Source organism: Pinus tabuliformis, chromosome 1_2, assembly GCF_031772625.1.
Source record: "Pinus tabuliformis cultivar Carrire ecotype Pingquan chromosome 1_2, CPIR1, whole genome shotgun sequence".
NCBI classification, from domain to species: domain Eukaryota; kingdom Viridiplantae; phylum Streptophyta; class Pinopsida; order Pinales; family Pinaceae; genus Pinus; species Pinus tabuliformis.
The window spans coordinates 390657767-390670496 of NC_142298.1; the positions used below are offsets into that span (position 1 = coordinate 390657767).

The window sequence follows — 12730 nt, forward strand, 5'->3', positions numbered from 1 at the left end:
ATAATATTGTCTAGAGAAATCGGTCTAAAATCCATGAAGGAGAATAAATTTGATACTTTTAGGATGAGTGCGATGAAAGTTGAGTTTATATAACCCAAAATGTGCCCCATCATCCAATATTCCTCTACCATCTCCAACAGATCATGTCCCATAAGGTTATAGAAATGTAGAAATATCTCCACTATCCAACCATTTGTGCTTGGACATTTATCCTTGGCAAATGATTTCAACACCGAAAGTATTTCATTAATATAAACCGGTCAGAAAAGTGTTGCACTTGTTTCATCATTGAACATCAAAGGATATTCCTTCACACCCCAAAGTAGATCCTCAATATTTACCTCTCCCCTAGCTTTGAAATGGATTTGAAAGAACCATACCACTTCTCTCTAGATCTCTTCATTGGAGTAAACATATTTCCCATCAGCCCCCTTGATGTGCCATATGGCGTTTATATTCTTTCTGTGGCATTCAAATCAGTGAAAGAATTTTGTATTTATGTCCCCCTCTCTGATCCATATAGCCCTACTTTTTAATCTCCATGTAGCTTCTTGAATCTTTTTTCTTTCTTGTCTTTTAGTATGAATGTTTAAAAATATAACTATGCCTCTTCTTTTAAGTGCTTTCTTAAATTTAAATTAAAATATAAATGTGTTGGTTTTTGTTTATTTGAATTTAAGTTTGAAGTAGATAATAAATATAGGTGTTTTCTAATTATTATAAGTTTTGGAGTATTTGGTGACAATTTGGTAAAACAAGTTTTGATGGAATCTTGTTGTTGTTTAAAATGTGTTTTTGATTATATATATGGATTCCACACTTTGGAAAACCCATGATGCACTCAAATTGTAGAGATTTAATCACAACTAAAACTTGTGATTTCAACATATACCTCTCGTATTATGAGCCAATTCAACAATAAAATATTATCATAAAATCTCCAAACATATAAAGATAGACTATGGCATAAATTTATATTATAAAAGATATCACACTTATCAAATGTAAATAAATATAATAAATATATCTGTGATCGAGGTATGGGAAAGATCCAAAAGACAATGGAAGCTCAACATTCTACCACCTCTTGTTTCATTAAAGAGGGGGATGGCGTGGCCATCACACCCCATGCACTTGCACATGTCAAAAAAATTAAATTACAACGCATTAAGATGGCATTTCCATTCTTCATTTCCACCAGACACTCTTGCCTTACATGTCACTGTTCTATTTTTTTTGTTGCATAAGAGGTGAATTTGAGCCGCAAGTGGGATGTTTCCATCATGACATTATCTTTTATGGCTCACTAGTTTATGAAGCCACAAGCCCCCTAGCTTGGAACCTCACCACACTCATCTTTTGACAAAGTTTCAAGTTTGGAGCAAGGGATAGGTCGCAAGGATTTCCAATCTAGAAATTTATGGCATCTAGAGGAGTAGGGCACATTGACGGTAACACTTTGGATCCCGTTGGGCCATCAACACATAGGTAACTCATCCTGTGTACAATCTTTGCAAGTTTTCCCAACTTGGTTTTCTGTGCATGGTGGAATTATGTTTTGGTTGATTTGGTTTTTTCCCCACTTGAAGCTAACCCCTAGACTTGCCCCCTCCGTCACTTATGCCTCACCCCATCCCTCAATAAGCCTAGACATAGGGCATAAATCTCCTCACGGCTCTGTCTTAGTTTAGTTGGGCATGGTTCAATGGTCTATGATTTATTTGGGGGTTCTCCAACGTCTTTCCATGTCTTCTTCTAAATGTTATGCCTCGCCAACATATGAACTCTCGTTGGGGATCTGGAGGTCGTGTATCTTTGAGCAGACCCCATGCTCATACAGAAGCTTAGTAGGCTGCTGGCATCTTTCATTCTGTTATTCCACCCGAAATCTAGGTGGAAACCCAATTGTTGGAAGCTTTAACCACCGTTAATCACTAGGCCTATTTCGACTTTGAGACTCAAGTTAAAGTTACTTGTGGGTTCTGGACCTTGGCCACACCAGGGGACGTAGAAACCAATACCTTAATTCCATCACACTCCATTGAAAAATGAAGATGCTCATGGGTCGAGTGCTCAAAGAAAATACGAGGATTGCAATGAAATCATTGCATACCTCAATGAAATATAAAGAGTCTAACACACTCCTACTTGGTTAGCTTCGATGCCCGCTTGGTACATGTAAAAGGTCACCTTCAACGTGGCCTCAAACCTCTAGCAGGCCCAAGTGCTTAGGATCTAGCCTAAGTAACATCTTCTGACAAATGATGCTCATCTAGTCATCCTAGCTCATGTTTTCATTTCAGAAATTTAATTTCTGTTATAGTTAAATGTATGGCCAAGTATATTTGGTGATATCATGAATTTTGATACTATTTTGAGACAATTACTTAGAAGTAGAAAAGCTTGAGAATTTTGATGGATTGAAAACAAGTTAGCAACCCTCATTATCATAGGTCTAGTTTCCCTTATGACAAATTGCTATGGTGAGTAGGAAAAGCTATAAATTTTATATGACAACAACTTTGAAGCAATAGAAAATCTTAATTAATAAAAGATATATACATATAATAAATATAAATTTTATTGTATTCTTTAAATGCAATTTTTTTTCCAAAGAAAAAATAGAACTTTTTATATAATCGATAAAAAGTTACAAGTATATGCAAATGCATTCAGTTTGCTGTATGAGCAAGTCCTACAGCTGTTCCAGAGAAGAGTCTACCTTCTCTGTACAAAAACTAGGTAGGAAGAGACTCTGGACATCTGGGTCAAAAGATTCAGCACCCATTCCAGTTACTTTCTACAATCATCCCATATAAACCAAAAATGACAAAGTTCCAGATCGCGTATCTACTCCTGGGTCTCCTCGATGAGGAAAACAACCCACATATGGAAGTTAGATACCGTGGAAAAAAGAAAAAAGAGCCAACAGTTCGCCAAAAGACAGACTGTACATACATCCGGTTACATCAGTTTTTGTATAGCAAATGTAAAAACAAACATAAAGATAACATAAGAGACTAAACATAGGGAGGTTGATCCGACACACGGATCTGATCATGATCTTGTTCAGCTATTTTCCAACTGCCCATAGTTTGCTGCAAACCATCTTTAGAAAGCCTGTCTATTGTTTCATTTCGGTCCCTGTAAATATGGCCAATTGAAAAATCATTAAAAGAACGCTTTAAATTCAAGATTTCTTCTAATAGAGGTCTCAACATGTAATTTTGGCATCTACTTTGACCATTAACCCACTTTACAACATTTAAGGAGTCCCCAAAGATCTGAACTGTGAAGATGTTCCTGTGAATAAGCCAACAAAGAAGAAGTTTTAAAGCGGAGAGTTCAGCAAAATTGTTTGTTCTGCTGCCTAGGCCCACTGAAGCTTTTAAAGAATGATTTTCATTTAGGTGTATAATTATCCCTGCTCCTGCTGAGTTGGTCTGAGAGGCCCCATCGAAATAAGCCCATGGGGTCCCTGCTTTGATTTGTTCTTCTCTGCTCTTTTTAGGATTCCTTGCCTCCTCTGAATCTGGGATATTGGATAGGATAGCAGTGCATTGGAGAGCAATAATTTCAGCCGGGGTTTCTTTGTCTGTAAAAATACACCTGTTCCTTGCTATCCAAATGCCCCAGCAAATGATGGGGGGAAGATTCCGTAAATTTCCTTCTGTATACTGCCTCCACCACTTTTCCGAGGCCACGGATATATTATCTCCATTCCAGCTCAACTGCTTTTGTAAGAGGTTTTGAACCTCTCCCCATATTCTTTTGGCAAAAGGACATTTTAAGAACAGGTGATTGATCGTCTCCGAGTCAGCTTTACATAAGGGACATCTCCCCGGGCCTTGCTTGAATCTGGACTGGAGAATATCCCATGATGGAATTTTCCTTTTTAGAGTACACAAGAAGAAAAGCCTGGCTTTTTTGGGGCATTTAAGTTTCCATAACTGTTTGGCCCACCATTCCGGTTCTTCCCATCCTTTTTTTGTCATTAAAAATTTATACCCGAACTTTGGAGAGTAAGCCCCAGTTTCCGCATGAGCCCATACCAATCGGTCCGGGCTGTCTTTCAGTCTTACATTTGATCTGATTAGTTCCTGAATGAAAGCCTTCCACTCGTTCCACCAGTAGGGTCTGAGATCTAATTCTTCACCAGATTTCCATGCTTGCCCCCAGATTGTGGACTGGCCGATCTTCTCAACCTGATTCAGATAGAGAATGTCCTTTGATTCCAGATGTCTGATCAATCCTGGGGAGAGAGCAAACTGTCCATTACAGCCAACCCACGGATCTTTCCCTATTCTCAAATTTTCTCCATTTCCAACCTGCCAAGCCAATCCTTGTTCAATAATTTTAAATGCCTCTGTAGTAGCTTTCCATACCACCGAAACATTCCTTCCTTTCTTATTTGGGTTTCTGATCCATTCTTCCAGTGGAACAGGATCTACATATTTCCGCTTTACCACTCTTGTCCACAGGTTTTCTGAGTTGATGAGATTCCACCCAGATTTTGCTGCCAATGATAGACTAAAGTCATACAGATTTTTAATTCCCCATCCTCCCCATTCTTTTGGCCTTGCCACTTTCTCCCATGCAACCCAGGGGAGGACTGAGTCCTCCTTTGAGCCAGACCACAGGAATCTGCTGCATATTCTTCTGATCTTGTTTAGAATCCCTTTAGGAACCCAGGTCAAGGCTGCCCAGAAAACCGGCATGGCTTGCAGAACAGATTTTACTAGAGTCAATCTACCAGCTCTAGATAGCCACTTGAAACTCCAATGTGTGATTTTTGCTTCGATTTTTGCCACCAGCCAGTTCCAATCTTGTTTTTTGTACGCATTTGGCTTCAGCCAGAAACCCAAATACTTAAAAGGATTTTCCATGTTGTTTACATCAAATGGAAAAATAGAGGTGATCAGGCTTTTCTCATGTCTATTGAAACCTTCCATAATGAGCTGAGATTTCCTAAGATTTACTTGCATCCCTGTGGCTTTCATGAACAAATCAAGAATGTTTTTAAGTTCTTTAATTTCATTCAAACTCCCATTTGTAAATAATAAGATATCGTCTACAAATAGAAGGTGAGAAATGAACATGTTTACAGCAACTTCCAAACCTTTTACCAAACCTGCTCTTCTGGCTTCCAGAATCAGTTGACTTAGACCCTCAGCCACTAGAAGAAAGAGCAGAGGCGACAAGGGGCATCCCTGTCTTAGGCCCCTTTGTCCTTTAAAAAAGGAGGATGCGGCCCCATTGATTAAAACTGCAAAACTGACACTAGTGATGCATCCCATTACCCAGTTGATGAAGTCCAGCTTAAATCCTAGATGAGTTAACAACATCCTCAGATATGTCCAGCTGATCCTATCATAGGCTTTTGACAAATCAATTTTAATCACAGCTCCTTTCTTGTTTGTTTGTCTGATACTGTGTATTGTCTCCTGCGCCACTCCAATGGCTTCATGAATTTGTCAACCATCTAGGAACCCAAACTGTTCATTTGAAATGCATTTTTACAGAATCGGTTTTATCCGGACAGCTATCAATTTTGCAATAATTTTGTATATACAGTTGCACAATGAGATAGGCCTGAAATCTTTAAAGGATTCTTGATCCTCCTTTTTAGGAATAAGGGCTATGAATGTGGAATTGAAGGGGGAATAAATCTCACCTTTCCTCCTCGATTCTTCCACTACCTCAGATAGTTCTGCTCTGATCTATTCAAAGAAATGTTGGAAGAGTTCTATGGTCCACTCGTCCGGGCCAGGGCTCTTATCTTTGGCCATTGATTTTATAATGCCTTCCACCTCCTCCTTGGAAACTTCTCTGATTAGGTCCTCTGCTTCCTCCTCCTCTACATACCTGGGAAAACATTGAGCAGTTCTGATCACTTCTGCTAATGTTGTCCCTCCTTGGTCAATAAACAGATTCTGAAAGTGATTCCTTCCCAATTTGGATAAAGACTCAAAAGAGTTGGCCTCTCTGCCCTCATCATCCTTTAGCTTCCAAATCGTGTTCGCATTCTTCCTCCCTCTTGCATAGTTATGGAAAAATTTCGTGTTTTCATCCCCAACTTTTAGCTAGATCGCCCTGCTCTTTAGCCTCCATTCCTCTTCTCTATCCAGCAAGATTTGGTTCCTGTGATTTTCAAGCAGCAGAATCCTTTCTTTGGACTCCTGTGTTTCATATCCATCCATCTCAGCGTCTTCCAGTTCCTGGAGCTCTGCATCAATTTTGGTGATTTCCTCATTCTGCTTTTGTTTCCTTAATTTTGCCCATTCCATGGTAGCTTTTTTCAGGCTCTTTAAGTTTTCCATGAAAAGGAAGCCTTTGCTTTCCCTTAAGTTTCTATTTGGGTGTCTCCAAGTTTCCCTGAAGAGCCTATTGAAGGATTCCTCTTGCAGCCATGACGCGTTAAATTTAAAGGGGGCCGCTGGTTTATGGGGAGGTTTGGAGAGCTCCATAAGAACAGGGAAATGATCTGAGTTCCCTCCCTCGCCCACCCATTGCCTGAACATAGGAATTCTGGATGCCAAATCTTCGCACAACAGGAACCGGTCCAGTCTCTTTGCAATTCTTTCATCCCCTGCTCTTCTATTCCTCCAGGTAGGCTTTAGTTTGATTAGGTTTACATCAATCAGGTTATGGGAGCTTAGGGTGGTCAAGAAAAAATCAGAGAGCGGGTCTTCTCTGGCTGAAGGACCCCAAGCTTCAACATTCCCCACCGAGAAGTTTAAGTCTCCTCCTATTATCAGGTTATGATTTTTTAACAGAGATTTTGACAGAAGATCGGTCCAGAAGGTAGCCCTTCCCTGACAGGGCCCATAGATATTTAAAATCAACAGGGGGTGACCGAATTCTGGGCATTGAAACTCCATCCCTAGCACATGAGCCATTCCCCAGTGGTTAATTAGCTGCATTCTTCCTTCCCTGAAACCTATGGCCATTCCACCCGAGTGTCCAACAGAGTCTACTGCTAAAAAGAACCAGCCTGGGAGAGTAGCTTTAAGGGTCAACTCCACGTCGATACTTCTGCCTAGGGTCTCTTGAAGTAAAAGAACATCCGGGTTATAACACTTAACTATCTCCTTTAGCGCCAGTTTTTTGGGTTTACTGGCTAAACCCCTGTTGTTCCAGGATAAAAAGATCATTTGATAACATTCTCATGGGGATTTGCTGCTCTAAGCGCCCCAGGGATAGAAATTTGTTTGTCGTCTGCCACATCATACTTTGCCTTAACCTGTGCTTTGGACAGGTTTGATTTCCTGCCTCTAGCCTTCCTTTTGAAGGCCTGAGACGAGGATGGGCCTAAGCCACCAACCGGTTCAGGGATTACATGCTTTTTGTCAAGGGATCTTAGATTGTAATGACACGCCGGGGTGGAGGGAACAGGATCTTTTAATCCAAGAGGGACATCTTCACAGTTCAGGTCAAGTGAGGGTATAGCAGCAGTGATGTTTTCAATATTAAGGTGTTCATCATTGTTACAATTATTCATTTGTGAGCCAGATATCAAGCAAGCATCTTTAAAATCTGAATATAAAGATGGGTTACTTGAGTCTATTTGCATACCCTTTGTGTCTTCGACCGGGATGACTGTTGATTCCTTGATAGGCTCCTTTGATGAATTCTCGGGTCCGCGATGGTCCTCATTTGCTTCTCCTTCCACCGGCTGGGCTGCTCCGGCCTGTTCCTCTCGGTCCCCTTTATGGTTAAAGTCCGCTTCCATAGAACCCTCCTCTAATGTTTCTTCTGTTCCAGGATCCTTTTCCAGCTCCGTTGTCGTCTCCCCCTGATCGACTTTCTTCTGAGTCCTTCTTCTGCGGATGCCCAGTGGACAGTCTCTTGCCAGGTGCCCGTATTCGTGGCATCTATGACATCTAAAGGGTAGATGTTCATAGTCCAGCGGTTGCTCAAAAACATAGTCTCTGTATTGCAGATTGATGGATTCCGCTAGACCTTCTTTTGGATTTAGGCTGACCAGGATCTGGGCCATAGCTCTGTTGTGAGTATGAAGGAAGGACATGTCTGCCTCCAGGAATGTGCCAAGAAGGTTTCCTATCGACCTGAAGACCGATTCAACCCAGAGAAAAGGGGGTAGACCAGGAGCCCTTACCCAAATAGGAAATTCATCTACCTTCTCCCTTTTCGCATCAAATAAGGGGGTCCATCGTTTGAATAGGACTGGGCGATTCCCAAAAGCCCAATTCTTCCCTGCAACCCAGTCCGCCTCTTCCTTGCTCTCAAATCTCACCATAAACCACCCTTTCACAAGGACTGCTACCTTGAAATTTTTAATCGGTGCCGTCTTCCACTGTTGCTCCGCCCAATGTTTTATGAATTTTCCTGAGTAACTCTTACCTCTAGCCCTCCCTACCAGAGTGCATTCCGCCACCTCTAGAGCGTCCTCTACCTGTACATCCATACCCAGGACTAAGTTCCCTTCAAACTTTTTCTTCTTTAGGGGTTTCGGTTTTTTCCTTTTCCCCCCGGTCTTTTCTTGCCCAGAGTCCTCCTCCCTATCTTGTGGCTTTGGGTCACTCTTGACTGCTTCTGCTTGTTGTCCGGGCTCAATATTATCTAGGGTTTGATTCCCCTTGCCTGGGTTCTCTGATGAGGTTCTACCTCCAATACCTGTTGCATATCCGGAACCCTCTTTCGGCAACCCAGAGGCTGGTTCATCGCGTTCAACCCTTTGCTCCGAGGGTTCACCCGTTCCTACAGCAATCACTCCAATTCCCAGGCTGGGCCTGAACGTTCCTTTTGCGGTTATCGGTCTGGTGATTGCCGGCGATCCACCCCCCTCCGCTACTGCAATATCGGCTTTAAGGCCTCCTCCAACCGATCTCCAGATTCCATGACTCGCTTTGTAGTTTATGATGTCTTCAAGCCCTCCGGATAAAAAGGGAGTATTTAGGAGGGGTTTATCCTTTCTTTCCTGAACGTCGAATGGTTTATCTGTCAACTGAAAACCTTTCTCCTGAGGACCTGTAGCTTGAAAAACCCTTTCTCCTTGGCTATTCAGCCCGGCCAGCTCCAGGCTTTCCTCTAGTAACCCTTTTGCTGCTCTGTTGCTCCATGAACCTTCCAAAGCGAATTCCTCAGATGCATGACTGCCAGCTGACCCAAAAAACTTGTCAATATTTTGGGCGGTTACCTCCTTTCCCCAAACCGAAAAGATGTCTTCTGGTGTAGGGTCTAGGTCGACTACCTCTTTAGGTTTCACCATGGTAATTACCCTGCAGTAAACGTTTACAATCAACCGTTAACGGTCCGTTCCCTTCCGCAGATGCTATATTCAGTCTCGGGTAGTCTGGTAATGCTCTAAATGTAATTAAATAACATAATAAGGATAAAATTTTTGATTAGTTTAAATTAAAATAACTAAAATAAATGTGTATTACAAGAAAACTAATATTCTAAAAAAATACCTCTTTAGAAGTTATTTTATAATAGTAAATTAAAATAAATAATTAACAAAAATAACTAACTTATAAAGAAGTATAAGAAATTCCTATTACAAGTTCCAAGAAATATTTATCTTTCTAAATTATAACTTTAAATGAAAATAAATAATGAACTTACAAACTAATATAATAGGTTACGATTATTTAACATTGACCTTGGTGAGCTAGCTTTCTTTCTTTCTTTCTTTGAAGATTTTCTTTTTTAATTGAGTGTTAGTTTAAATTTATTTGTTTTGTTCTTTTTATTTAAATCATGATGAATTGGAGTAATTTGGACAAGTTTTAATATCAATTTTTTTAAATATATTACAATATGATTAAAATTGGGTGGAGAGGATGCAAAAGCGCTTTCCCAATCATTTAAGTTAAACTTATGAAACTCAATATAGAAATAAGTTACTAGATAGTTTGACTTTTTCATATGGAAATGAACTACCTTATAGTCAACGCACACTAAAAGTGTCACCTTCATTGCATGACCATCATAGGGTGACAAACCTCTTGCAAAAAGGGGCATGATACCATAGTGGTCATAACCTATTTTGTAAGGGTTTAACACATATGAGGTACAACCTTGATGCAAAAGAGTTGCACCACTTGCTAGTTGTAGCCTTTTTTATGTGGGTATTTTTTTAGAAATTTTAACCTCCCCATAAAAGGGTATTGTGTTTCAAGGGATCATCCTCTTATAGGCTAGACCTCCCTACAAAAGGTGTTGTGCCACTTGTGATTGCAATCTTTTTGTAATGGGTTGTCCTAAAGCCCATTTTCTATATAGAAGGGTCTTGTGCTACCTATGGATGCAACCCTTTTACAAGAGATCATCCTCTTGTTAGTCAAACCCTCCTTCCAAGAGGCTTTGCTCAAAGTCATATAATTCATGTATTTTAGACTAAAATAGAGAAACAAAAAAAACGTGAAAAATAAAATCTTAATTCCTTCTCATAAAACTTAGATGTGAGAAAGTAATAGAATGAATTATAAAAATTAGTACCCTTCTTAGAGAAAATATTATTTCAAAAAAAATTAAAAATAATTTCTTCCAAACATAAAAAACAATTTAAAAAAAACATTCAAATTTATCAATAGCAAATAATCAGACTACAACCCCTAAAAAAAATATTATCATTTACAATATACAATCACTAACTATATATATATTCAAAAAAAAATCTTTTGATCCTATTAAAAAAAATAAAATCTATTTCCTCTTTTTAATAATCAAATATAATGACAAATAATAATTAAAAAAAAACTTTATAAATTCAAAATCTTTCGACTATTTATTTATTTATATTTTCTTTTATTTTTATCTACAAATTTAACTATAAAAATAACTCTATTCTTTAATATATCTAATTATTTATGTTGAAAATTTCTCCAAATTTATTCAAAATAAAGACAATCATCGATTTATTTATTTATGCACTTGTCGATTTCATGATTAAATCAAATGCACAAGACTATATGTAATAATTTACGTGATAAAACTAACATGAAAAAATTCAAAATTTATTCATAATAAGGATATAATTTATGCTTAAATCAAACGCAAAGAGTATATTTAATAATATACGTGAACGAGAAAATTTCAAAATTTAATCATAATAAGGATATCATTTGTGCTTAAATTCAATTCTTGCTCATTGAGTGTGATGTACTTATTCATTTCATGATTAAATCACATGCATAAGAATAATTGAGGTTATAATTATACTCGGAGAAATCAAATAATCCATTCGAAATGCTTGTACCTTTACCACTTATTTGATTTGGATTCAAATTCAAATTTTGTTTTTCAATTATGTTGAATACTCTTATTTCTCTAATTTCAACGAATCATTTGATATACACGTAAGGATGCAAAAAGAGAATAATAATAATAATAATTAATCCGATAAAACACACATGTTTAAATGAAAAACAATGAGAGAGATAAGCCTTAACGCATGGGTCAGAAGGGTTATATATATATATATATAATTAAAAAAATAACATGTATTTCTTGGTAAAATATATAATTAAAAAAATAACATGTATTTCTTGGTAAAATAATAAATGTTATACTTTTATGATAAAATAAATTTTATGGAAATTAGGATAAATCTCATTGAATTTGAAGTATTTCAAATTGTGTATATCATTATTTATTATAAAGTGTATGTTTATTGTTATAAAAACAACTATTATTTTAAATAGTAAATAAATTAGCAAATTTTAAAATAAAATTATTAAAAAATATCAATGAAGTTTAATCAAAATAAAATTATTAAAAAATATCAATGAAGTTTAATCCATTCCTTCATGTTTATGTTGAAAGCGTCTTCACTTTCTCTTGAAGATAGGGAAATTTTTGGCCAGAGACACTAAAGAAGAATCACTTGGTTTGAGAATGAATTCAACTTTCAAGCTATTAAATAGGTTGTGATATTACCAATTCAAATAAATTAATAATCAAAGTTATTATATACTTAAATATATTAAGTGAAATTATGTAAATATTAGATTGAGATACTAAAGTTGGTTTGAGAATGAATTCAACTTTCAAGTTATTAAATAGGTTGTGATATTACCAATTCAAATAAATTAATAATCAAAGTTATTATATATGTAAATATATTAAGTGAAATTATGTAAATATTGGATTGATTATTTGGTGTGATTTGGAATTTCAATCTAGATTTAAAGGTGATGGTTGATAATCAATGATTGTGTTGTGGATGTCATCATAACTTCCTTTTTGATAATTTAAGTTGATTGACTTAATGGATTGGATACTAAGTTGTATGGCATATCCAACTAAAACACATCATCATTTATTTGTTGAATAATAGTGTATGGGTCATAACACAGGGGTTTCAATGTGTGATGTTGGCTTTCCTTGAAAAATGTCTTGTTGAGCTATACGTACACCTTGTCATCAACCTAAAAGTTGAAGGGAAGCAATGTTGATAATGTAGAACTTTATATCTGCTTAAGAATGTTGGAGGGCCTTGGTGATTTGTTGATCAATATGAGACAAATTCTAGACAAATATTGATACCTTCCTATGTGATGTCTGCTATTATGGAGAAATCATAAAAGGTAGAGGGGAATATCTCATTAGAAATTAGTAGAGTTTGAAGAATCGTTGTATTTCTCTCTTCATTCATATTGCCATATTCATGGGAGAATATTTTAGAAACTATTAATGGTTCTTGTGGGAATAATTCCAATATTGAAACCTTTGTGGGACAATTATTGAATGAGGAAGCAAGGAA

At 37.3% G+C, this 12730-nt stretch overlaps 1 protein-coding gene across 1 annotated transcript; it reads right to left on the bottom strand.

Moving 5' to 3' along the window:
- Positions 1 to 3020: 3020 nt before the first annotated feature.
- LOC149206009 (uncharacterized) lies at positions 3021 to 5297 on the bottom strand. The gene is made up of 2 exons (XM_089397565.1): positions 3256 to 5297; positions 3021 to 3144 (listed from the first exon to the last, which is right to left on the bottom strand). The coding sequence occupies exons 1-2, from the start codon at positions 5295 to 5297 to the stop codon at positions 3021 to 3023; spliced, it is 2166 nt and encodes a 721-aa protein (XP_089253691.1).
- Between the last annotated feature and the right edge of the window lie 7433 nt (positions 5298 to 12730).

What these genes read in the sequence shown, in the direction of transcription:
- LOC149206009 (XM_089397565.1), bottom strand. Translation starts at nt 5,297, where the DNA reads ATGGGATGCATCACTAGTGTCAGTTTTGCAGTTTTAATCAATGGGGCC. An exon ending in GACTCCTTAAATGTTGTAAA is followed by an intron (nt 3,145 to 3,255) that starts GTGGGTTAATGG and finishes CCATATTTACAG; the next exon opens with GGACCGAAATGAAACAATAG.